The sequence below is a fragment of the Eleutherodactylus coqui genome, chromosome 1 (assembly GCF_035609145.1).
Source record: "Eleutherodactylus coqui strain aEleCoq1 chromosome 1, aEleCoq1.hap1, whole genome shotgun sequence".
Classification (NCBI taxonomy): domain Eukaryota; kingdom Metazoa; phylum Chordata; class Amphibia; order Anura; family Eleutherodactylidae; genus Eleutherodactylus; species Eleutherodactylus coqui.
This window is the reverse complement of record NC_089837.1, coordinates 169,656,163-169,683,030: the sequence shown is the minus strand read 5'-3', so window position 1 is coordinate 169,683,030 and position 26,868 is coordinate 169,656,163. Positions and strand designations below refer to the sequence as shown.

General features: G+C 42.7%; 1 protein-coding gene across 1 annotated transcript in view; it reads left to right on the top strand.

The window, feature by feature from the left end:
* The window catches only part of CSMD1 (CUB and Sushi multiple domains 1), a 1,401,348-nt gene that overhangs the window by 198,869 nt on the left and 1,175,611 nt on the right, over nucleotides 1-26,868 (top strand). The window contains exon 3 of the mRNA XM_066607269.1: nucleotides 16,550-16,662. Within this exon, the coding sequence (XP_066463366.1) occupies nucleotides 16,550-16,662 (113 nt within the window). The remainder of the gene's footprint in view (nucleotides 1-16,549; nucleotides 16,663-26,868) is intronic.

The following is a 26,868-nucleotide window of genomic DNA, read 5'->3' as shown; positions in this document are numbered from 1 at the left end:
TTTGTATTTATTTTTTTTACTTCATTAATTGCTGAGTATTTTTATTTTTAAAGGTTAAAAAATTAAGTATGACAATCCCTTTCCAGGGGTATAGCTGTAGGGGACTAGTGGAGCATGCATGCAATATATTTGGCAACAAGTGAGAACCTAAAAGGTGGTTTCAACTTGACCCGGATATGGAGCTACAGAGCTATGGCAGCAAATGTAATCTTTGCCCTGGGTTAAGTAAGGCTGGCTTCAGCTTAGCTCTCCATATGACATATAGCGTCTGTTTGCTGAGAGTTAAAAAGAACAAAAATTGAAATCATGGTTTTCAGCTTTGTTTGAACTAGATGTTTTCCTGATGGGAAAAAAGCCTTTTAAAATCTAACTACACATAATATGAAAAGCAGCCTTAGGGCTCATTCAGACGAGCGTGTTTATGTGCGTACAATCATGTACACATAACCACGCGTCTATTAGAACCATTGGTTTCCTATGATGTGTTCACATATCTGTGTTTTACAGGAGTGCAAACACGCACATCTGCAAAAGATAGGACATGCGTGTACCATAGGTGCGTGCTGTGTATCAATATTCGCCACAGAGAGTCCCCTCATCACTGAACACTGTAACAGCACTGTCATAGTGTTCAGTAATGATGGCACTCACCGCGGGGAGTAAAGAATTCCCTGCCACAGCTGTGACAGCTGTAGCAGAAGATTGTGATGTTCTCCCATTGCTTTCAATGGGGCCGCCACTACTGCCGGCGGCCCCATTGCCTTCAATGGGCTGACGGCAACCCCTGCAGTGATTTTCAATAAATGACTGAGAGCTGCCTGGGATTGGCTGAGCACTCAGCCAATCAGACACAGCCCTTTCAACAAGAAAGAGCTCTGCACTGCTCTAAAGCTCTTTCTGAAAGAGCTTCAGAGCAGTGCAGGGGGACCAAGTGGCTAAATACGACTGAGCCTTGACAGCGATGGAAAGTTGAGTATATATATATTTTATTTTTTTACACAATCTAGGCATGATTTTCAGGGAAGAGCTTATATTTAAAGCCCTTCCCCTAAAAATCACTGCAGGGATTGCTGGCAGGTCATTGTTTTCAATTTATCAAACTACAGCCCCATTGAAAAAAATTAGAATGGAGCTTCGTTCATGCATGTTTTGGCACATACATGGATGCGCGGATTTGTGCGCACATACGGACTTGCAAATGCACACTCGTGTGAAGGAGGCCTTATGCTGTAATAAGTCCAATTATCCTTTACCTTTCTCTTTTATCTCATGCTTACAGAAGTCTAGGATGAAACATAAAGAAATGTTTGGCTGGTTAGTATTTCCCCTGTGACTACCATGTTCTCTTCCAGTTACATGGCACTGTAGGGACAGCTGTGTTAGGATCCCAACAAACAGTTAGGAGCAAATTTATCATACATTTTATGCCAAAAACTGGTGTAAAAAAAGTCATAAATTTTTCACATGGAATGTTTTGTGCCCAAATTTGTAACTTTTACTTTTTCTCAATACTTTCAAAAGTAGTCAAAAAAGGAATTGGAGCTTACTGAGAAGAGGTGGGACTTTCTGCCCCCAGATTATGAAATTTACTATAATTTATTCCAGAATCTTAAGGTGCACAGGGAGAAAAGATGTGCGTAATTTGTTAAGATTCATGCACCTTTTAACAATTTAGGTGCATCTTTACTTTAGTGCCGCTTTGTTTATTAAGACTATACAATGCCAGTCTTAATAAATGTGCCCCTAGTGCTCAGCTTTTATGGCTTTTTTTGTGTATGAAATGGGGATCAGTGAATGGTCATGATTTAAAGCAATCTAACTCAAATTTTAGGTATTGTGTAAAAACAAAAAAACATACTAATATGTTTCTTTGGAATTTAGATTGGGTTCTGATTGGGAAAAGAACTGATCTAAGCACAAGAGCGTGCTGATAAGTATTGAGCCTTATCCAGAAAAAAATTAAATTCAATGAATGGCCAAGCACTGCCTGTGATTGGCTGACTGCTGTGACCAATCACCGGCAGCACTCAGCTGTCATTCAATGAATAACTGAGAGCTGTCTGTGATTGGCTGAGCACTCAGCCAATCAGATACAGCCCATTCAGCAGGAGGCGATTTTAAATCCCCACCTGCTGAAAGAGCTTCAGAGCAGTGCCGGAAGAAGACAGGCTAGATGCCCCCGAGCCCCCGCAACTGAATGGAGGTGAGTATAATTTTTTTTATTTTTAACACATTCTGGGATGATTTTCAGGGAAGGGCTTATATTTAAAGCTCTTCCCTGAAAATTCCTGCAGGGCTTGTCAGCAGCCCGTTGCTTTCAATGGGACTACAGAAGTGCCGGTCCCATTGAAAGCAATGGGAGAACATCGCAAACCTCTGCCACAGCTGACACAGCTGTGGTAGGGGAATCTTTACTCCCCATGCAGAGTCCCCTTGTCACTGAACACTGTGACAGTGCTGTCACAGTGTTCATTGACAAGGGGATTCCCCGCTGGGGAATATCGACACGTACCCGGGACCTATGGTGCACAGATGTCCTATGTTTTGCAGGTACGTGCGTTTGCATGCCTGTAAAACATGGATATATGAACACACCATAGGGAGCCAATGGTTCTAATAGGCGCATGTTTTGTGCGCACAATTGTACGCACATAAACACGCTTGTGTGAATCCACCCTTAAGAGGAGTGTAAAGCTGATAAAAGTAGCTTCTTTTGCTCTGGAGCACTCATCATATCATTACATTAAAATGACGACTTATTGATTTAAAGGGGTTATCCAGCCTCCCAAACATTTTTAAAAATTTGGTTAGGGTAGTGAAAAAAACAAAAAGCCATAGCTGCCTCATCTGGTCCCCCACCAAAGTGAGTGATTGGCTGCAGTGACCACATGTCCCTAGTGTTTGTCTTCGTCCTGGAGCTGAATAAATTTGGAGTCCATTAGATGTCTTTGATTTTTGAAAAAAATCTTTACTTTGCATTTTTCCCATACCTGCCTTCTTCAGCAGTATGTAGCATTTTTTACCAGATATCTGAGCTGTTTGGATATAATATGATGTACTAATTATTGCTACTGGTCCTTCTTTATCGTCTGGTTTAACACCCAGATTCTCAAATTTCAGCAAGTTCACTGCTTTTAGTACTTGTGTGCTAAAATGTTGTTACAGTGCATGTGTGCCCAAAAATTTACAATTCAACTTTTTGTATGTATAACCATTCGGTCAAATTACTTTTGTGAATAAATGGGGAAAGCAGTGTTTAAGGGGTTGTCCAACATAAATTATTTTAAAAACAAGTCCCCATGTTATAACATAACAGTAATATACACTTACCACTTCTGGCTCCCCACATCTTCTGCACAGGCAGCTAAGGTCTCATCTGTGACATCATGCTTATAGGCTGCAGTAGCCTGTTTACGAGATGTCACATGTTGCTGCAGCCGATCACAGACTGAAGGCCTCGGTCACACAGGCGACTTTCCGTTCGATCTGCGCATGCGATGTGCGATTTTATAAAACCATTGCTTTGCAATGGTATCGGACACATGAGCGCTTTATATGCGCTCGTCCGATAAATTATAGAACAGAAATCACAGATCTGCGATCTGCGATTCCTGTTCTCTTCTCTACATGCGGCAGCAGCGCCGACCCCATTGAGAACATATACTAGACAAATCATTCTGGCAGAGAAGAATGATGTTTGCCCATTGAATTTAATGGAGCCGGCAATACAGCCGGCTCCATTGAAAGCAATGGGCTGCCGGCGATCACACAATTAATTTTCGGGAAGGGCTTAAAAATATAAGCCCTTCCCTGAAATTCATCCAGAAATGTGTAAAAAGTAAAAAAAATATATATACTCACCTTGTCCCGGCAGCCGGAGTTCAGTCTGACTGCTCTCTGTAGTATTCAGCAGACGGGGATTTAAAATCCCCGCCTGCTGAATGAGCTGCCTCTGATTGGTCACAGCCTGACCAATCAGAGGCAGCTCTCACTCACACCCATTCATGAATTCATGAATGGGTGAGTGAGTGCTGCCTCTGATTGGCTCAGCGCAGGGCCAATCAGGGGCAGCTCTCAGCTGAATGACAGGAGAACTGCCGCCGGCCGAGGCTGAACTCCGTCTGCCGGGACAAGGTGAGTATATTTTTTTTTTTACTTTTTACAGATTTCTGGATGAATTTCAGGGAAGGGCTTATATTTTTAAGCCCTTCCCGAAAATTCATCGGGAGATCGCCCGCAGCCCATTGCTTTCAATGGAGCCGGATGTATTGCCAGCTCCATTGAATTCAATGCGCTGGACAGCGCTGCACTGCTCCAACCCGTTTCTAATGAAACGCGGCTAGGAGCAGATTTTTCGGGCGATTTTTTTGGCCCCGGCCACGCGATTTGCGGATGCGCATCCGTCATGCGATCCGCAAATCGCGGGAAAAAACACCAGTGTGACCGAGGCCTGAGGCACTCACTGCAAGAGCCAGTGTCATATACATAGGCTAATTGCAACTTGTAGACAAATACTGTACACTGAGAACGGAGCAGTGGCATGGGAGGTCCTGGGAACTGGCAGCGATGAGTATATGACTGTTATGTTATTGCACAAGGAACCTCTTAATAAGATTAAAAATGTCAGACAACCATTTTAAATTATTTGCTCTAGAATTGATTTGCTATTGAATTCAATGAATGGCTGAGCGCTACCTGTGATTGGCCAAGTGCGGTGACCAATAACAGGCAGTGCTCGGCTATCATTCAATGAATGGCTGAGCACTGCCTGTGATTGGCTGAGTGCTCAGCCAATCAGACACAGCCCTTTCAGGAGGCTGGAATTTTTAATCCCTGCCTGCTGAAAGAGCTTCAGTACAGTGCAGGAAAGCCAAGCGGCTAGACGCGTCGAGCCACAACAGCGCCGGAGAGGTTAGTATATATATTTTTAATATTTTTACACAAGCTAGGGATAATTTTCAGGGAAGGGCTTATATTCCAAGCCCTTCCCCGAAAATCACTGCAGTGGTTGCCTGCATCCTAGGCTTGCAATGGGAGCCACCTGCAGCAGTGACGCACAAAACAACGCTCCTGTGAACAAGGCCTGACTCAAAAAAACACGAACATGGATGAGTGCAAAACAACGCTCGTGTGAAAAAGGCCTGACTCAAATTATGGGTATTCAGTGAGGCCTTAGTCACACGGGCGTAAATACGCGCGTATATACTCGCGTATATACGCGCGTAAAAAAAACTCGTGACCATGTCCATTGCCACCAATATGTTCTATCTTTTGTAGGTGCGTTTTTACGCGCGTATATACGCGCGTAAAAACGCCCGTGGGTTTTTAAGAGCGTATATACGCGCGTATTTACGCCCGTGTGACTAAGGCCTGAAGTAGCAAATTTGTATACATTTGTTAATTTCTAAATACCATATACATTATATTGGCTTACACAGTACAACATTTTCCTGTACAGCAAAAAGAACATAGAACACTCTGGGAAAAAAGGTCAAGTACTCTAAATGAGCCAAATTCACCTGGAAGGCACTCAATAATAATAACCTCTACCAACTTTAACCATAGGCACATTCAAACTATGTTCAGAAATTTGATTGGATTAGCTAAAAGCAGTACAACTAATCTAGATATGCAATTTTTAATAACATTTTAAAGATCCTTTTAAATTTCTGCCACTCAGAAAAGCCAGACAAAAAGATTTTCATATAGAAATGCTTTTAACAGCAACATTGTTCATAAATTACTGATAATGTTTTACATTTGTATCCAGCAGCTATATAATTGCTTCTATTGACCCATGCTGTTTATCATAACTACATTTATTCCACATGAACTAAAAAAAAATACATTTTATAAGTACCCTGTGAATAGATCTATAATTTTTTCAATGGTCACAATTAATGAAACACTGTAAGGCCTTAGTCAGACGGGCGTTTCTTCCCGTGATTTGCGGATCGCATGACGGATGCGCATCCGCAAATCGCGTGACCGGGGCCGAAAAATCGCCCGAAAATACTGCTCCTAGCTGCGTTTCAATAGAAACGGGCCGGAGCTGTCCAGCGCATTGAATTCAATGGAGCCGGCAATATAGCCGCCTCCATTGAAAGCAATGCACTGCGGGCGATCTCACGATGAATTTTCGGGAAGGGCTTAAATATATATTCCCTTCCCTGCAATTCATCCAGAAATGTGTAAAAATAAAAAAAATATATATATCCACCTTGTCCCGGCAGACGGAGTTCAGCCGCGGCCGGCGGCAGCTCTCCTGTCATTCAGCTGAGAGCTGCCCCTGATTGGCCCTGCGCTGAGCCAATCAGAGGCAGCACTCACTCACCCATTCATGAATTCATGAATGGGTGTGAGTGAGAGCTGCCTCTGATTGGTCAGGCTGTGACTAGAGATGAGCGAACGTACTCGTCCGAGCTTGATACCGGTTCGAGTATTAGCGTGTTCGAGATGCTCGTTACTAGAAGCGAGCACCACACGATGTTCGAGTTACTTTTACTTTCATCTCTGAGATGTTAGCGCACTTTTCTGGCCAATAGAAAGACAGAGAAGGCATTACAACTTCCTCCTGTGATGTTCCAGCCCTATACCACCCCCCTGCAGTGAGTGGCTGGCGAGATCAGGTGTCACCCGAGTATATAAATCGGCCCCTCCTGCGGCTCGCCACAGATGCATTCTGACATAGTTCAGGGAAAGTGCTGTCTTGCTGGAGTTGCTATAGGGAGAGTGTTAGGAGTTATTTTAGGCTTCAAGAACCCCAACGGACCTTCTTAGGGCCACATCTGACCGTGTGCAGTACTGTTGAGGCTGCTTTTTGCAGTGTTGCACTTTTTTTTTTGTATATCATCCGTGCAGAGCATTGCGTCCTCAGTCTGCAGTAATTTTACATAGTATAGGGCCAGTAGTGCTGAGGCAGGGACAGTGAAAAAGGTGAAAGACATATACTGTCTATATAGGCAGTGGGCTTTTCCAAATAAAATTTAGGATAAAACATTCTATTTGGGCTGCCTGTGACCGTCCTGAGTGTACTGCGTCTCTGCTGGGGGTAGTAGTCCTAATTAATACGCAGCCAGCTAAGTGTTACAGCAGGCTTGCGCAAAATTCTTTCCTGGCTCTGCTGTGCCCGTTACATTACCACTGTCATCCTGTCCAGAGGGAAACAGTCTGCAGTAATTTTACATAGTATAGGGCCAGTAGTGCTGAGGCAGGGACAGTGAAAAAGGTGAAAGACGTATACTGTCTATATAGGCAGTGGGCTTTTCCAAAAACAATTGGGAAAAAACATTCTATTTGGGCTGCCTGTGACCGTCCTCAGTGTACTGCGTCTCTGCTGGGGGTAGTAGTCCTAATTAATATGCAGCCAGCTAAGTGTTACAGCAGGCTTGCGCAAAATTCTTTCCTGGCTCTGCTGTGCGTTCCGTAAGCGAAGTCAGCCTCCAACCACAGGCCAATAAGCGGCACATTTAATTACAGCGTTCTGTTTCTGCACTACTGGTAATACACCATGCTGAGGGGTAGGGGTAGGCCTAGAGGACGTGTACGTGGACGCGGAGGCCCAAGTCAGGGTGTGGGCACAGGCCGAGCTCCTGATCCAGGTGTATCGCAGCCGACTGCTGTGGGATTAGGAGAGAGGCACGTTTCTGGCGTCCCCACATTCATCTCACAATTAATGGGTCCACGCGGTAGACCTTTATTAGAAACTGAGCAGTGTGAGCAGGTCCTGTCGTGGATGGCAGAAAGTGCATCCAGCAATCTATCCACCACCCAGAGTTCTACGCCGTCCACTGCTGCAACTCTGAATCCTCTGGCTGCTGCTCCTCCTTCCTCCCAGCCTCCTCACTCCATTACAATGACACATTCTGAGGAGCAGGCAGACTCCCAGGAACTGTTCTCGGGCCCCTGCCCAGAATGGGCAGCAATGGTTCCGAATCCTCTCCCACTGGAGGAGTTTGTCGTGACCGATGCCCAACCTTTGGAAAGTTCCCGGGGTCCGTGGGATGAGGCTGGGGACTTCCGGCAACTGTCTCAAGAGCTTTCAGTGGGTGAGGAGGACGATGACGATGAGACACAGTTGTCTATAACTCAGGTACTAGTAATTGGAGTAAGGAGCGCACAGAGGATTCGGAGGAAGAGCAGCAGGACGATGAGGTGACTGACCCCACCTGGTTTGCTAAGCCTACTGAGGACAGGTCTTCAGAGGGGGAGGCAAGTGCAGCAGCAGGGCAGGTTGGAAGAGGCAGTGCGGTGGCCAGGGGTAGAGGCAGGACCAGACCGAATAATCCACCAACTATTTCCCAAAGCGCCCCCTCGCGCCATGCCACCCTGCAGAGGCCGAGGTGCTCAAAGGTCTGGCAGTTTTTCACTGAGAGTGCAGACGACCGACGAACAGTGGTGTGCAACCTTTGTCGCGCCAAGATCAGCCGGGGAGCCACCACCACCAGCCTCACCACCACCAGCATGCGCAGACATATGATGGCCAAGCACCCCACAAGGTGGGACGAAGGCCGTTCACCGCCTCCGGTTTGCACCACTGCCTCTCCCCCTGTGCCCCAACCTGCCACTGAGATCCAACCCCCCTCTCAGGACACAGGCACTACCGTCTCCTGGCCTGCACCCACACCCTCACCTCCGCTGTCCTCTGCCCCATCCACCAATGTCTCTCAGCGCACCGTCCAGCCGTCGCTGGCGCAAGTGTTGGAGCGCAAGCGCAAGTACGCCGCCACGCACCCGCACGCTCAAGCGTTAAATGTGCACATAGCCAAATTGATCAGCCTGGAGATGCTGCCGTATAGGCTTGTGGAAACAGAGGCTTTCAAAAGCATGATGGCGGCGGCGGCCCCGCGCTACTCGGTTCCCAGTCGCCACTACTTTTCCCGATGTGCCGTCCCAGCCCTGCACGACCACGTCTCCCGCAACATTATACGCGCCCTCACCAACGCGGTTACTGCCAAGGTCCACTTAACAACAGACACGTGGACAAGCACAGGCGGGCATGGCCACTATATCTCCCTGACGGCATATTGGGTGAATTTAGTGGAGGCTGGGACCGAGTCAGAGCCTGGGACCGCTCACGTCCTACCCACCCCCAGAATTGCGGGCCCCAGCTCGGTGGTGGTATCTGCGGCGGTGTATGCTTCCTCCACTAAACCACCCTCCTCCTCCTACGCAACCTCTGTCTCGCAATCAAGATGTGTCAGCAGCACGTCGCCAGCAGTCGGTGTCGCGCGGCGTGGCAGCACAGCGGTGGGCAAGCGTCAGCAGGCCATGCTGAAACTACTCAGCTTAGGAGAGAAGAAGCACACGGCCCACGAACTGCTGCAGGGTCTGACAGAGCAGACCGACCGCTGGCTTGCGCCGCTGAGCCTCCAACCGGGCATGGTCGTGTGTGACAACGGCCGTAACCTGGTGGCGGCTCTGCAGCTCGGCAGCCTCACGCACGTGCCATGCCTGGCCCACGTCTTTAATTTGGTGGTTCAGCGCTTTCTGAAAAGCTACCCACGCTTGTCAGACCTGCTCGGAAAGGTGCGCCGGCTCTGCGCACATTTCCGCAAGTCGCTCACGGACGCTGCCACCCTGCGCGCCCTGCAACATAGGTTTAATCTGACACTGCACCGACTGCTGTGCGACGTGCCTACACGGTGTAACTCTACGCTCCACATGTTGGCCAGGCTCTATGAGCAGCATAGAGCTATAGTGGAATATCAACTCCAACATGGGCGGGCGCAGTGGGAGTCAGCCTCCTCAATTCTTTACAGAAGAGTGGGCCTGGTTGGCAGACATCTGCCAGGTCCTTTGAAACTTTGAGGAGTCTACCCAGATGGTGAGCGGCCATGCTGCAATCATTAGCATCACCATTCCTCTGCTATGCCTCTTGAGACGTTCCCTGCAAAGCATAAAGGCAGACGCTTTGCGCTCGGAAACGGAGGCGGAGGAAGACAGTATGTTGCTGGATAGTCAGAGCACCCTCATGTCTATATCTCAGCGCGTTGAGGAGGAGGAGGAGGTGGAGGAGCATGAGGAGGAGGGGGAATAGACAGCTTGGCCCACTGCTGAGGGTACCCATGCTGCTTGCCTGTCATCCTTTCAGCGTGTATGGCCTGAGGAGGAGGAGGAGGAGGAGGATCCTGAAAGTGATCTTCCTAGTGAGGACAGCCATGTGTTGCTTACAGGTACCCTGGCACACATGGCGGACTTCATGTTAGGATGCCTTTCTCGTTAGCCTCGCGTTACACGCATTCTGGCCACTACGGATTACTGGGTGTACACACTGCTCGACCCACGGTATAAGGAGAACCTTTCCACTCTCATACCCGAAGAGGAAAGGGGTTCGAGAGTGATGCTATACCACAGGACCCTGGCGGACAAACTGATGGTAAAATTCCCATCCGACAGCGCTAGTGGCAGAAGGCGCAGTTCCGAGGGCCAGGTAGCAGGGGAGGCGCAGAGATCAGGCAGCATGTACAGCACAGGCAGGGGAACACTCTCCAAGGCCTTTGACAGCTTTCTGGCTCCCCAGCAAGACTGTGTCACCGCTCCCCAGTCAAGGCTGAGTCGGCGGGAGCACTGTAAAAGGATGGTGAGGGAGTACGTAGCCGATCGCACGACCATCCTCCGTGACGCCTCTGCCCCCTACAACTACTGGGTGTCGAAGCTGGACACGTGGCCTGAACTCGCGCTGTGTGCCCTGGAGGTGCTTGCTCATCAAGATGAACAAAGCCTGGATTTCCCCAGACTTCTCTTCTCCACCAGCGGACAGCAGCGATACCTAAACAATACGTAGGCTGCACCCGCGGATGGAAGCATTGTTCTCTATCACCATCAAAAACAGGGACCTTTTAGCTTCATCAATCTGTGTATTATATTCATCCTCCTCCTCCTGCTCCTCCTCCTAAAACCTCACGTAATCACGCCGAACAGGCAATTTTTCATAGGCCCACAAGGCTCAGTCATATAATTTTAGTAAACAATTTTTATAGGTTTCAATGCTCATTAAAGCGTTGAAACTTGCACCTGAACCAATTTTTATTTTAACTGGGCTGCCTCCAGGCCTAGTTACAAATTAAGCCACATTAACCAAAGCGATTAATGGGTTTCACCTGCCCTCTTGGTTGGGCATGGGCAATTTTTCTGAGGTACATTAGTACTGTTGGTACACCAATTTTTTGGGGCCCTCGCCTACAGTGTAATCCAATTAATTTTTTGCCCACCTGCATTAAAGCTGACGCAAAAAAAACGCCCATCTGACTGAGTCCTTAAAGTGTATTATACCAACTAATAAAACATAAAATAAATATATTAACTTAAATTTTACATGATTTAAACATCAGCAAGAGACTTAGAGAGGGTGGCTTTTGCAGTATCATGCCTTAGTCAGGTGGGCGTTTTTTTGCGCGATTTGCGGATCACATGACGAATGCGCATCCGCAAATCGCGTGACCGGTGCCCGAAAATCGCCCGAAAATCTGCTCCTAGCCGCGTTTCATTAGAAACAGGCCGGAGCTGTCCAGCGCATTGCATTGAATGGAGCCGGCAATACAGCCGGCTCCATTGAAAGCAATGCGCTGCCGGCGAGTGTGGGATGAATTGTCGGGAAGGGCTTAAATATATAATTCATATATGAATTCATGAATGGGTGTGAGTGAGACCTGCCTCTGATTGGCTCAGCGCTGAGCCAATCAGGGGGCAGGTCTGACTCACACCCACTGCAGGCCGGCTGCGGCTGAACTCAGGCTGCCGGGACAAGGTGAGTATATATATATTTTTTTATTTTAACACATTTATGGATGAATTGCAGGGAAGGGCTTATATATTTAAGCCCTTCCCGACAATTCATCCCGAGCACACCGGCAGCCCATTGCTTTCAATGGAGCCGGCTGTATTGCCGGCTCCATTGAATTCAATGGGCAAAGATCGTTCTTCTCTGCCACAGCTGTCACAGCTGTGGCAGAGAAGAATGATTTGTCTTCTATATGTTCTCAGTGGGGTCGGCGCTGCTGCCGCCTGCCCTATTAAGCGCATATAGAGAAGAGAACAGGAATCGCAGATCGCAGATAGGTGCGATCTGTGATTTCTGTTTTATAATTAATCGGACGAGTGCATAAAAAGCGCTCATGTGTCCGATACCATTGCAAAGCAATGGTTTTAAAAAATCGCCGGACGCATGCGCATGCGCAAATCGGGCGAAAAACCGCCCGTCTGACTGAGGCCTCAGGGTAAAGTTTCCTACATTCTGCTACAAATTGTCCCAAGAACTGGCGTTGTTCTTCGTTTTTGCTAATACTTGAATTAAAATCTTGGATCAATTTGACACCCCTCTCTCCTGTGTCATTTAGAACCTTTAATTTTTCTACTAACATTTTACCTTTGAAGTAATCAGGGTTTTGAAACCCAATACCTGGATCACTTTCCAAGAAAGAAGTTGCAATTGTGAACTGTTTAAAAAAAAATGAAGTTTGAGGAGAGTTAACCCCTTGAGTGGCACGCCCGGAAATTTTCCGGGATGAGCTCTACTGCTCATAGCGACATAGCTCAGAAGATTTCTGGGCTATGTATCACTATGGGAGCTGTAGAGCACAATGCCACAAGCTGTGACAGTGTGCTCTGCCTGCACAGTCCCACAGAGAACAAAGCAAGGGCTTTGAAAAACCAGCAGAAGATATTGCCGATATGCCGGCAATCTCCTGCTTTGTTTACAGGTTGCCATAGAGACCATCGGTTTGTCAGAAGCAAGCCGATGGTCTCTGTGGCAGGGAGAGCTTGGTGCTTGGCTGTGAGAGGACAGCTAGGTACCTGCTCTTACAGCAGAGATCAGAGAAAACCTCCGATCTTTGCTGTGTTAACCCTTTACATGCTGCAGTCTATGTGACTGCAGCATGTAAAGGGCTGTCACCATCGGACCCCTGGAATGTGATCAGGGGTCCTGATGGGTCCCTGTGGAAGTCCCCTAAAGGGGCAAAAAAAAAAATTTTTTTAAAAAGGAAAAAAAATTATAAAAAAAATAATAAAAACACTTGTCTCCCTTTACTTTGTAAAAAAATCAAAAATACAATCACACATGTGGTATCCATGCGTCATAATGACCCAGAGAAGGAAGTTAATACATTATTTAACCCCTTAATGACATGGCCCCTTTTTTTCTTTTTCCCCATTTCTTTTTTTCCTCCCCCCTTTTTAAAAAATCACAACTTGTCCCGCAAAAAACAAGCCTTTATATGGCCATGTCAATGGAAAAATGAAAAAGTTATGGCTCTTAAGACGCAACTGCAAAATTAGTTGAAATTCAATGATTAGACCATTTTAAAAAACCTGCCCTGGTGGGCACGACAGGGTGGTAGGAAACCCACCACTCAAGGGGTTAAATAATCTATTGCCTTGATCAACCAGAAATGTATATGAATGTGCTTCTTCAAAGCTTAATTATGCTCTTACATTTCTGTCATCTAATTTATTTTAAACCTTGTGCTTTCAAAAAGATAATCATTTCCAAACCATTTTTTCCCTAAATTCTTCCTTCAAAATTTCATAAAAAACAAACAAATGCCACTTGTTCTGAATTATATACCACAGATGATTTATAAATTTACCTATTGCATTCTCTGAAACCTCTTTAGCAATTTTCTTATAATTTATAAGCAATTTTAACAATTGCAAATCTTGGTTTGAGGGCATTAAACCCAGCTTTCACGTAAATATTATTAATAAAGAAACACATTTGGCCTAATCAATTCTTTTACACATCATTTAAAGGAAACTGATACCTAAAAATATACATTTTCAGTGAATAAAGCGTTTGGCCATCCACCTAGCATGATGAATGGCGCCAGGTACCCTGAAAGAAATTTCTTTTTTAGTAGTACATCCCCAAAAAAATAAACCTAATTCAAGAAATTCTTTATGGGCTGCTGCTGTTTTAATTGTTCTTAAAGAAAGCTTGACATTTCTTCAGAATCATTTATTTTGTTTTCAATATATTTATCCTCAATACCACTTTTGTATTTTCTTTTGTCTATCCTAGAACACTTAGCTTGAAGCTTTTTAAAAATATCTGGTTGAGGGCCAGTTGTAGAGCAAATTTTGCAGTTGAACATTGCCTTTAACAAGACTTCTAAAATGTGGTGACGACATGCCAGGTATAAAACATTTTTACCAAACATTTGTTCTAACAGAACACGTGTTCCTCTGATACAACCTATGTTTACAGCAGTGGTATCAAAACACATTGCCTCGATTTTTCCAACTGCCCCCTATTCTTCTTCAGAGAATACAGCTTTTGCTTGAGTGATCCCCATACTATTTTCAAGCTAAGGGACTCCTATCAATTGATCTTCTTCCCCACAGCTACACTTTCTCTATTCAAAATATATGGAAGTAATTTTTCATCTCAGTGTAAAACAGCAGCCTCTAAATCAGAATTTTTAAACCTACTTTTAATTAGCTGGGCCCTTTCCTGTCGGAAATGTTGTCTTCGAAGTCTCACTGTGCTCCTATTTAAGGCTAAAATGTCTACATTTTCACCTAACACCTCTGTAGTAGCTGATATAATTTACACTGCATCCCTGTTTGAAATATTACATCTATCCAAAAATAATGAAAACTTTTTGGTAATAATTTCTTTACTTCCTCGAGAGTACTTCATTTTCTTTGCATTTGGCTCCTCTTCCTAATGGGTTCCTGGGATGTCCTCAAATTCATCTTGTGTCGGCTCCTCGTTTTCTGATGAGCTGCTTAGAAGAAAGTCTGAGTCTACTACTTTGTCGCCTAAAAAATAAAACCCACAAAAATAACCCATTAGTATCTCCTCTCTAATAGAATGACATTCAATTAAAATATCTCAATTATGTGTTGTTAAAGTACAGATTAAAAAGGGGGAAAGGAAATATTAAAAAGAGAGCAAAAAAACCTACTTGTGATATTTTTCCAATCTTGCGATCTGAGCTGATTTCCTCTTTTTCCTTTGTTTTTCGGGACGCACAAATTTCAAGTCAACTCCTCCCATGCAGGAGATTATTATATTGAAGATTCCTTTCAATATGGCTCATGCCAGCTTTATTGTGCTTCACAGCAAATACTTCTCCACAGCACTTTTCATCCACACAATGCTTAAACAGCAAATCAACACCTAGCTTCCTACTAAACCTACAACATCCCTTTCTCACTGTCAGACCTACTGCTTAAAGGCTCAGGGAGAAGCACAGGGTGCGTCTCTTAACCTTTTGTGTAACATGGTCATTACCATAGAGCTCCCACAGGTCTTTTTGAGTAGCCCCCTTTCTCTCTCTCTATACATACATACATGCACACACATATATATACTTAGAGAGAGAGAGAGAGAGAGAGAGAGAGAGAAAGAGAGAGAGAAAGAGGCTGTATGTATACTTTTCCTTTTCTACAACTGAGTATGGTTTCCTGGAAAATTTTCATACTACTTTGATGGAGTGTATGTTTTAGATATGCACATTCATATGTATTATTAAATACCTAACAGAATAAATCGGCTAGTAGATGTGGTAATTCTGTTGTAACATTTATATTTAGACCTCAGTCAGACGGGCATTTTTATGTGAGCATGTTACTTGTGTTTGCGATCCGCATCTATATAGAACCAATGCTTTTCAATGGTAGCGGTCACATGTTCGATTTTTACATGTGCATAAAATTTACGCCTACGAAAAATAGAACATATGGGTGGCAATAGATGTGGTCACATGTTTTTTTTTGTTACGTGTGCAGTGCGATCTTATTTCAACGCCCTTCTGACTGAGCCCTTAATTGGTAGGCATAAAATCACAACAATGGTCATTTCAAAAAAAGTTTAACTTATATCATCTTTAAAGAGGACATTCCATTAGTCCTGACATGTCTGTTTTATAACATACTTGTACTCTTTATGAAATTTGTGAGCAACTTTTTTTTAGAATGCTATGTTATGCCATTCCTACGCTATTCATCCTAGAAATGTATGAATAAATTGACATCTGGGTGTTACCAGTTGGACTTGTGTCCCTACAATGCCTAACATTGCCCAATCAGTACTGACAATGTCAGACAATGTAGAGACACATGGTAACTAGAGATGAGCGAACGTGTTCGGCTCCGCCCCTTTTCGCCCGAACACCGAACTTTGCGAGCAATTCCGTGCTCGGGCGAAAAAAGTTCGGGGGTCGCCGTGGCAGCGCGGGGGGGTGCGGCGGGGAGTGGGGGGGAGAGGGAGAGAGAGAGGGCTCCCCCCTGTTCCCTGCTGCTGCCGCCCGCGCCGCCGCGCCTCTCCCCGCCCCACGGCGCCCCCCGAAGCTTTACGCGCGGACACTGAAGTCCTCGGCAAAGCCGGTGTCTGGGTGCGTAAGTGTTCGTTAAGAACACGTTCGCTCATCTCTAATGGTAACATTCACTTGCCAATTTATTCATTAAGAATAATAAAGTTTGGGGAATGCAAGTATTTTCTAAAACAGACATGTTAGGAGATATTACAGATCCTCTTTAAGTGCAAACAATAAAGCCAAAATATTTACATCAGCTAAACTTTGTGTTCTCTTATCATTTTCAGGTTATCCGGATTCCAACTTCCATCATCAATCGTAAGCACAGGTTCTATTCTCACACTTTGGTTTACAACAGATTTTGCAGTAAGCGCACAAGGATTTAAAGCAGTATATGAAGGTAAAGCATCTGTACATATTCAAAAACTAAAAAATATATTTGCTTTGTTTGAAAGTATACAAGATAAACCAAGAGAAAATTGCATACTAGTCATATGAGGATAGCAACAAATGAGTCACTCTTTCAACAAGTGTTATATTAGATTGTATTGCAAACACCACATTTTGGAGCATACAGAAGGCCAACTTGTAGAATTATCTTTTTAATTCAGGAAATGTTAGAAAGGTTCTCATGCATTTTAAAGAGTTTTTCTTTATTTAAAAGTATTGTAATTTAAATGTGTCATTTTTATGTTTGATTTGCATTCTAAATTCATAACACATATCAAGCAATATAAGTTAATTTCTCATATAATTAGGTTATAAATATAATTCTAGTCCTACAAATTTATGGAGGTCTGAGTAGTCATATCAACTAGAAAATGGAGATACAGTTACTCATTGTTATTGTCAGTGTGGCCTCTTCTCTGAAACTATACGTAATTTTACTATCAGCACCCAGCATGTCAGAGGAATGTTCCTTCTTAGCTGAGTTAGTTATGTTATCAACTTGTTACCATGCTAATGTTTGCTGACCTCATATTTTCTGGATACACACTTCAGAAAACTTCCTATAAAAGGTCCAAATGTTTTAGTGTTGAATTCGTAAAACACACAGTAGCTAAATTAAACTGAAGATAGATAACATTCTCTTTGTTTCAGTTTTATTGATTTCTTTTAAATTCAGCAATGGTAAAATAATAAAGTGTGTGCAAAATTTGAAAGAATATTTTCTAATGAATACAAGAGATCCTGATGGAGCATCAGCTATTGATGTTAAAATTGTCTAGAGGGAATTTAATTTTGAATCTTATAGTTCTTGAAAAGACACTTTGTCCTCATCATTTTGCCATTTACTATTACTTTTATTACATCTTTACAATTTCACCTGACATGGGTAATCTTAGTCACAGGTATTATATAAAATACAGGTATATTGTATTCTAGATGAAATGGGTTTATACTAAGAATACAAGTTTAACATTGCTGCTACTGAATTTGTAGTACTTGCCATTTTTACTGATAAAACATGTTATGAAGACCTCTATGTATCAATGTTCCATTTATGTGTTATTCATTAAGAGCTTATGCTTTTCTGTATAGTATTAGATATAGTAAATTTCTAGAATTTTGGCCTATATAGAGAACTGATGCTGTGTATAAATGTTGGTGGGCTGCTTCAGGTCCAGTTGCTAACATAACATTTGTTTTTGATTAAGGCTAAGGCTTTGACTCAAGAACACAAAATGTATTTTGTTATTTTGGCAGCCTTTTTTGATAACCTGACTTACATGTCCAAATTGGGCATTTGATGAATTGAAGCCATTCTAGCTCTGTAATAGCAAAACAGCCTCAAAATCTTATACTGGCATCAGCTAGTTTCCCTCAGGTGAAATTTTCTTTTCACCAAAGAAACACATAACATGTTATAGAATAAAATATTGTAATAAAATAGGGCCCTGTTATTTGAGTGATAGTTATATATTCCTCTGAATTATTTTAATATAATTAAGCTACTGGTAGATAGCCCATCCCAGGATGGTGACTGTAAACAGTGTTTTGATGTGGGCGATGAGTGCAGCAGAAAAAGCTGGGCACAAAAGCTGGGGAGCACTGTGCCCTCCCCCCTCCACTTATCTGCTTGGTACTGCCCACACTGTGCTGTATATTACTGTACAGCACCACACTGTGGGCAGTGAATGCAGCAGAAGCAGTTGGTCACAGGTTTTTGAAGCAGAAGCAGCTGAGTCAAAAGTTCAGGAACTTCTCTCGGCTGCAATGCTTGCTTAGTCTTGCCCATATCACGCTGGAAATTCCTTTTCAGCACTTTGATGTGGGACCTGACTGTGAGTGTAATAGGAGCTGCTCTCCGCTATGCTGGTGGGTGGGTAGAGCGACATCGTTCTCCTTCAATGACCACCACTGGCTAGCGTAAGTCCTCCTTTATTCCTTTATGTCCCCACATATATAAATGTCCTAGCGTGTGATGTTGTCATCTAACATAATTGCCGTATTTGGGTTAGAAACCAACACAGAACAAGCTAAAGCATACTAGCTAATATATATATATATATATATATTTAGTTATTTATTTTAGATAATTCAGCTGCCCTTTATGATAGTGACTCAAAATAATCTGCACTCTGGCTGTAGAATTTATTTTAATTAACAAATACATTATATTTCAACTTAATCCCCCTGCTTTTCAATATACTTTGACCTATTGCTTTTTATGACCCCTCTGCTATGGATACTGGTTAAATAAAAAAATACATATAAACCAATTAGCCTACTGACATAGATAAAATTCAATCAGGGTACAGAATTAATAAATCATGTTAGATGGTGGACAAATCCTGACTAACTTGTCCGGAAAACGTGAACCCTACAATTAGAATAAGTAAATGTAGCTTCCAAATGTGATTTATGTATCCAAAAGCTATTCTTACTGACTGCTAATTATTATTTAGAATTATTTTCTTATCATCAGTGCACAGTGTTGAAATTACCTTAAAGGGCTGCCAAATCTTCATTATTCTCCATTTCAAAATATTTTCGTTTCCAGACAGAAGCCGTAGTTAGTAAAAACAAATAGGTTTGATGTAACTTTTTTGGCAGCTCCTATTGTTGTACTTTAATCTTTCAGTGGATTTAAATGGAAGCCATCATTATAGTTTGGCCTAATAATATTTAGACTTATAACTAGCCTTAGGTGGATATACACATAATTTGCTGTTCAATATAGATGAATATTTGCATATTTTTGATGTTTAATGTTTACATTTGTTGCAATGAACAGTTTATCTCTATTGATCAATCAAAAATACATTTGCTCACATCTCGATCAGAGGTTCTGTTAGGGACCTCCATTACAGATTCCATTCAAAATACCGGAAAGATTAGCTCTGCATGTAATGCACACTGTGACAGAGACCTGATGAACCCCATTATAGTCAGCACAGGTTCTTTGGGTGCCATTGGTGTTCGGAATAAAACTGGTACATTGTCACTGTTAATTTTCTTGCTCTGCTCTTATAACTGAGTAGAACAACCAAAAGTTGTAACAGCATGCAAACCATGATTGAGGTTGTGGAAGTTATATTGTTGATCACCTGCTCTTCACTTTTGCCCTCTGCTGGTTTAGGCATGCAACAGTATTGGATTTCAAGTTCAAGTACAATATATTTGCTGGTTTACTGAATTGATAGTGCCAGGCATTTATGGCTATTATATATAGCTCAGGACACTGCTATGAGTATATCATTTTGCTAGTGGCCAGTACCAACAAATGTTCATGTCTTTTTGTTACTGCCTGATCTGGAAACTACAGACCAGATAATCAAATCCTTAGCATACACCAGTAGACTATGAAGATTTAGTCTTTTACTAAAAATTAGAACCCAGATTGGAATATATTTGATCATTCACGTAGATTAATGCAGTACAGTCTTCCAATGAACACTAAAGAGTATAGTGACAACCATTTTCAGAATTTCAGACTTCAGAATTTCCTCCATGCCTTCTTCTAGAAAATAAATGTAAAGAACCTTTAGATACTGCACCATTGTATATATTCAAGCAAAATGTTGTTATTTTTGATAAGATACATTTTACAATTTATTGTCTTTTTTATTATGTTATATGATGGCTAACTTGACGCTAAGACCATATAAATTAAGCATAAGATGACATAAATGTAACAACTTAAAGGAGATGTCCCGCGCCGAAACGGGTTTTTTTTTTTTTTTAAACCCCCCCCCCCGTTCGGCGCGAGACAACCCCGATGCAGGGGTTAAAAAACCCACCCGCACAGCGCTTACCTGAATCCCGGCGGTCCGGCGTCTTCATACTCACCTGCTGAAGATGGCCGCCGGGATCCTCTGTCTTCATGGACCGCAGGGCTTCTGTGCGGTCCATTGCCGATTCCAGCCTCCTGATTGGCTGGAATCGGCACGTGACGGGGCGGAGCTACACGGAGCTACACGGAGCCCCATAGAGAAGAGGAGAAGACCCGGACTGCGCAAGCGCGGCTAATTTGGCCATCGGAGGGCGAAAATTAGTCGGCACCATGGAGACGAGGACGCCAGCAACGGAGCAGGTAAGTATAAAACTTTTTATAACTTCTGTATGGCTCATAATTAATGCACAATGTACATTACAAAGTGCATTATTATGGCCATGCAGAAGTGTATAGACCCACTTGCTGCCTCGGGACAACCCCTTTAAGTTCAAAATGTTTTTAAGAAGTAAAATTCCAGTGTCTAGTCCTAGTTGTCTGATCTTTGAATACTGATTTGGAATCACTACCAGTGGATATCATCATGTGTCTAGTGTTGCATTTCAGTAATTGCCCTCTTCTTGCTTACATAGAGGCAAAATATCAAGCTTGTGGTGTTCCATTGGACCAAAACCAATTTTTATTGAACCAGTACGCAAACAACTGCATGATCCTGTTCCTCCAGAAAACAAGACTGTGATCTAGCACCTATAATCTATTCCCTATTGTTGTTAGCCATTTAGTCGTTCCCAAACCTCAGTGACTCTAAATGCTCCCTCCCTCCATGTTTTTCAGTTTTGCACGGTTTCTTTCAGTTGTGTGATATCCATGCCAGTATCAGCTTTACCAGTATCAGTCATCATGTCTTTTGGCGGCCAGGTCTTCTTTTGTTACTGATCTGTCCAAGCATTATAGATTTTTCTAGCGATTCTGCTCACATGACATGGCCAAATCCATGTGCCTGAGCCCGGTTATCTTCCCCTCCAGTGATATATTGGGTCTTATACAATTCAGGACTTCTCTGTTTGTTACTCTCGCTATCCTGGGCATACACAGCAGCTCTTGCCAGCACCACAGCTTGAACGCTTCAATCCTCCTTCTATCAGCTTTTTTCGCAGTCCAGTTTTCACATCCATACATGGCTATGGGGAAAAGTATGGGTTGCACTATCTTGCATTTCATTGCTATGCTGATACCCCTATTTTTCCAGATTTTGTCCATTTTTAGCATCGCAGTCCGTCCCAATGCTATCCTACATTTTATCTCTGTCATAGATTCTCCATCCTGGTCAATTTTAGTCTAGTCCCTAATTTTCTCAAATTTATGGATGTGTCCTCCCTTAATTTTTTTCTGTTAATCCAACATATCCTGAGATGGCATGTTAAAATACCACATTTAACCCAATAACATAAAATACATTTAATATACACATTTTTTATTGGATGATAAAACACTGTATCAAATATATATACTGGCATCTTAAACTCCTTAACATAATTCAAAGAAAACTAAGGTGGATGCATCTGTAGTCTAGTATTCAGGATTACTTTATTTTTCTGTATTTTATGAGACAACAATATTGTCACCTCGTCACTAATTCTGACCTTGCGTCTTGTGACCAGTTTATGACAAGAGATCCAAAATAGCTTATTTTTTTCTATGTGCTTTTGGAAATCAGATTTACAGAGTAGTATTCCCCACGCCAATAATTTTTTACTTAGTCATATCTTAGGTTTTTCTCATTTGAAGACCTTATTGTTGTGTATTAATACAGTTTTCCTCCAGATAGAAGCAAACTGTATATCCAGTGCCACCTTTATAAGCTTTGAAAAACAACTATAGTCTATACAGTATGCATTTTTTCTGCCTACAGATTTGAAATCAGAGTGTGGGAAAAAAAAGGAGTTGCATATCACTTTTTGATGTGGAATCTGTGCCATGAATTCTGGAAGCGGATGTGTCCACTGAAGAAGGCTAAATCTGACTGTGGATTCAAGTACACTGAAATGCAAATCTGCAGCAGAAGGGCTAATTTACACAGGCGTATATCGGCCGGTGTTTTTACGGCCGATATACGCTTCCATTGAAGCGATATACGCTTCCATTGAAGCAGTTTCCCCTTCTCTCTCACTCACCGACTCTCTGCCTCTCTTCTCCAATCCGGCATTTGCAATGGGAGAGGGTGATGAGGGGCGGAGCTAAGCTCAGCTCTGTCCCGCCCACTTACATTGCTGGTTATGGACAAGGGGTGGAGAGGGGCGGGAAATTAGCTTCGCCCTGTCCTGCCCACTCCCATTGCAAACCGCTCGGAGGGGAGGAGAGCGGCAGAGAGCCGGTGAGTGGGAGGGAAGGGGGGAACTGCTTAGATGGAAGCGTATATCGGCCAGCCATGAAAGCACCGGCCGATATATGCTCGTGTAAATAAGCCCAAAATCTGTGGTTCAGCTATAGATTTTTTTGCCTTCATTTTAAAGTGTAAACCACACAGAAAAAATCCCATGTGATTTCTGCCATCTGTATATACTGTTATAGACAACATTCTCTGATAAAAAAAGTAAGCAAAATAGTTCTCCTTGAGAAATAAGAAAACTGTCTCTCTAGTGCCACCTATAGATAGCAAGCCTGGAGGGTAATGTGCGGTTCTTTATAAAGCCTTTGGAACAGGCAACATTGCTTTGGAGTTTATTGTGTTGTGTAATTCATAAAACAGGAATTATCCAAGGGTATCATTAATATATAACAGGGGATTTTCTTGATAATTTTTTAAACAGAGACAAAAAAATGCTCGTAGCAATAATACCATAAAATAAATAGTACCCTGCTAAATTATATTTATTGTGATCTCATTTCATACAGTTTTTACTATGTTGCAAACTCCCATGAGGTTGTCTGCATGAGCAGAATGTATTTTCTTGACTTCCAAAATTACAGTAAATGTTCTAGTTTCTAGTCAAAATAAGAATAGTCATTATGTCACAATTTACTTACGGTATTAAAAACCAAACACATTTCATTTTGTCATATGACAAGTTTCTATTATTCTTCCAAATAGTAATATAATTGGAGAAGAAGTTTAGTTATCTGCTTTCCATTGTGGTACAAATTAAACTGCATGCTGACACTTGCTGTGATAAATTTATTTCCTTTTGTGCTAATATGATAAGTGAATGAGGCATTTAAGGGCATTTTCAGATTTATAATCATTAAAGCGTATCTAACCTTTCTGATGACTTTTCAGAAAAAGCTATCTTATGTGCACATGAGTAATAATACTATTTCTGGCAATTATACGACTTGTATCCTGAATTTTTTCAGTAGTTTTCCCCTTCACAGGCTCCAGGTCTAATTTTCAGTCCTCCCTGCGCAGGTGGGTTGAGTCTAGCTGCTAGTATGTCTCTCATACACAGCACATACAAAGAAAGATATTTTGCTCCTCTATCACTATCTCTCATATGTAGATAAGCAGCATGTTGGCCTCGGTCAGATGAGCGTGTTAGTTTGCACGCCTATGTGCATAAAAATAATTGCGTCTACTAGAACCATTAGTTTCCTATGAAGTGTTTACATGTCCATTTTTTAGAGGCGCACAATACTCGCACCTGCAAAAGATAGGACATGCATGCCTAAAATGCGCACCTGTAAGGTCTGGTCTGCATGTTAAATATAGAACCGAACTGTGTATAGGTGCGAGCTGCGCATAATTACATTGTGTGAACACACTATTTTGAGTACTTGTAAATAAAACACGGAGCTCGGGTCACATGCATTTTGTTTTGCGCACACAGACATGCAAAATAACACACTCGTCTGACCAAGGCCTAAAGGTGCATTTACACACACAGATGATTGCTCAAAATTCATCAGAAACTGTCAGTTTTGAGCGATGATTTTGCATAGGTACTAATGGGCTAAATCACCCCTTTATTACTTCATTTGAATGTATTTAGAGAACAGCAGGTGGTCTGTTCTCTAAATACAATGACATTGTTCTCCAGCAGAACAGCAGCTGTTAACAGCTGTTAAGGAATATTATCAGCGCTGCCCGCGGAGAACTCAGTGTGCAGTCTGTCTTATCAGGGACGAGGAATTCATGCTGACCTGAAGTCAGTGATGGATGAAAAGTGCATGGTAAGTGCACAATGGGCACACATTTACACACAATGATTATTGCTCAAAAGATGGCATTTGAGCGATAATCGTTGTGTGTAGAAGGGCCTTATGACATTAGAGAGCAGTACTGAGAAGTTTAGATATGAATGCAATAGCTGTTAGCCACATACTATAAGATGCAGCAGCTTGTACATGTGTGTCTCTGCATTTCTGTCACTTGGCTTGTTCTCCCTTTTTTCCCTCCAATCTCTATAGATTTCTGTGATCAGCATGCACTTGCCAGTCAGTTATAATTTATCTTGTCTGCCAAGGCAAAATAGATATTAGCTATGTCAACAATCTCTGATAAGATATTTTGTAAAGTATTACCTGATATTGTATGGTATTGCAAAATATTCACTTGATTTATAGCATGTGTCAAACTCAAGGCCCACAAGCCGTATCTGGCCCACGAGGTGATTTTATATGGTCCTCCACAAGGTCTGGAGGTAGAAATACTAGCTCTTCACTTTCCCCAGAGGACATTGCATGTGCTCAGCAAATAGGGCTGTAGCAGCACAGGAGTGGGTGCCATATTGGATTCTGTGCTCCGACGGTCACCTCCACACTGCTCTGTTCAGCAACTCACAGGCGGTATACAGCTCTGACAGCCCTAGCCAGGCACCATAGCCACCTTCTAAGGTAGGAAGCTTGGTGCCAGAGATATGAAATTGGAAAAATACCATCATAGTAAATAGATGACCATAGACATGTTAAGGAGTGATTACATTCAGGGCTCATTCACATGGGCATATGCAGTTTTGTTTCATGAAAAACACAGCATTTTCACAGACTGAAACTGTGCGTATTTACTATGTTTTTGGTGCTTCTTGTGATTTTTTTGCAAGCGCATCCACTGTATTTTTTACTTGTACAAAAAAAATGCAAGAATGCCCTTTAGATTTCTCCTGCCTTCATGCATAAATATGCAGTGAATACACATGTATCAGGGCGCGGTCACACGGGCGCATCTGGGCACCGATGCACCCATGTTACTGCACGAAGAAAACGGCCGCACTGCAGGTGCGGACAACTCTCCACACCGCCGGAAGAAAGAACACATGATCGGCAATGGAGCCAGTGCACCCATGTGACTGAGCCCTCATATGTATTCACTGCATATCTACCTAATCCCATTGTTTTTAATGGGCAATTTCAGTCCGTAATATGGACCAAAATAGGACATACTGCGATTTTTTTTACATGCATAAAATACACACATGAAAAACCCATGTCTACATACCCCAGTGCAAATCAATAGGGATTAAGCTGTCCGTAATACAACCAGGTGAATGAGCCCTTTGAAGGCAACCATAATGCTGATGTGTCGCTCGTTGAAAATTAGTTTGACACCCCTGATTTATAGTATAGATTTATTGAAATATCCGGGTCAGGATTTAAAAAAAAAAAATCATGAATCAGAACAGCTGATTCTGACTCCAATTGTAAAAACTGGCATCACTAGATTTATGAACATGCGCTCAATTGTTGGCACTGTTGCCTTTCAGTGCTGGGATTCTAAGTTCAACACCCATCAAGGAAACCCTTGCATTGCCTTTGAATAACTCCAGATGCTGCCCAACAACTGAGCCACCACACTTGCCTGTTCTGCTTTACAGAAGGAGAATAACAAAGATAAACAAAAAAGAGAAAGTAAAAAGACCATCCAGATGTTGCCCCTTCAGATTTAACCATTGTACTCTAGCACTGCAAGGCAACAGTGCTAGGAATTGAACCACCATGCTTGGTCTTATTCCTCAGAATAAGACATAAAATGCACTAAGAACATGCAAAGTCTATGGAGATGCTGTTCTTAGACAGATTTGAACCTAAGACCCCAGCACTGGAGGGCAACAGGTCTAGTGACTGAGCCACCATGCTTGTGCTTCCTTCTTTTCCTTCTTCTGCTTTCTACTTCTTACTCCTCTTTTTGAAGTGGAGAAGAAGAATGTGAATGAGATGAAGGAGAAGATAAAGAATAAGGGAGTCATAGGAGGAGAAGCTGGAGGAGAAAGAGGAGAAGGAGAAGATTGTCCTTCTCCTCTAGAAAAGAAAATTAGTAGTAGGAAGAAGCTTGGTGGCTCAGTGGTTAGCACTGTTACCTTGTCATGCTGAGGTTCTAGATTGATGGCTGATTGTCCACAACGTTTGCATGCTATATTTGTTTTTATTATTCTTGTTCTTCTCCATATACTGTCCCTAGAGTAGAGAGAAGAAAAAGTATGGTGGCTCGGTTGTTAG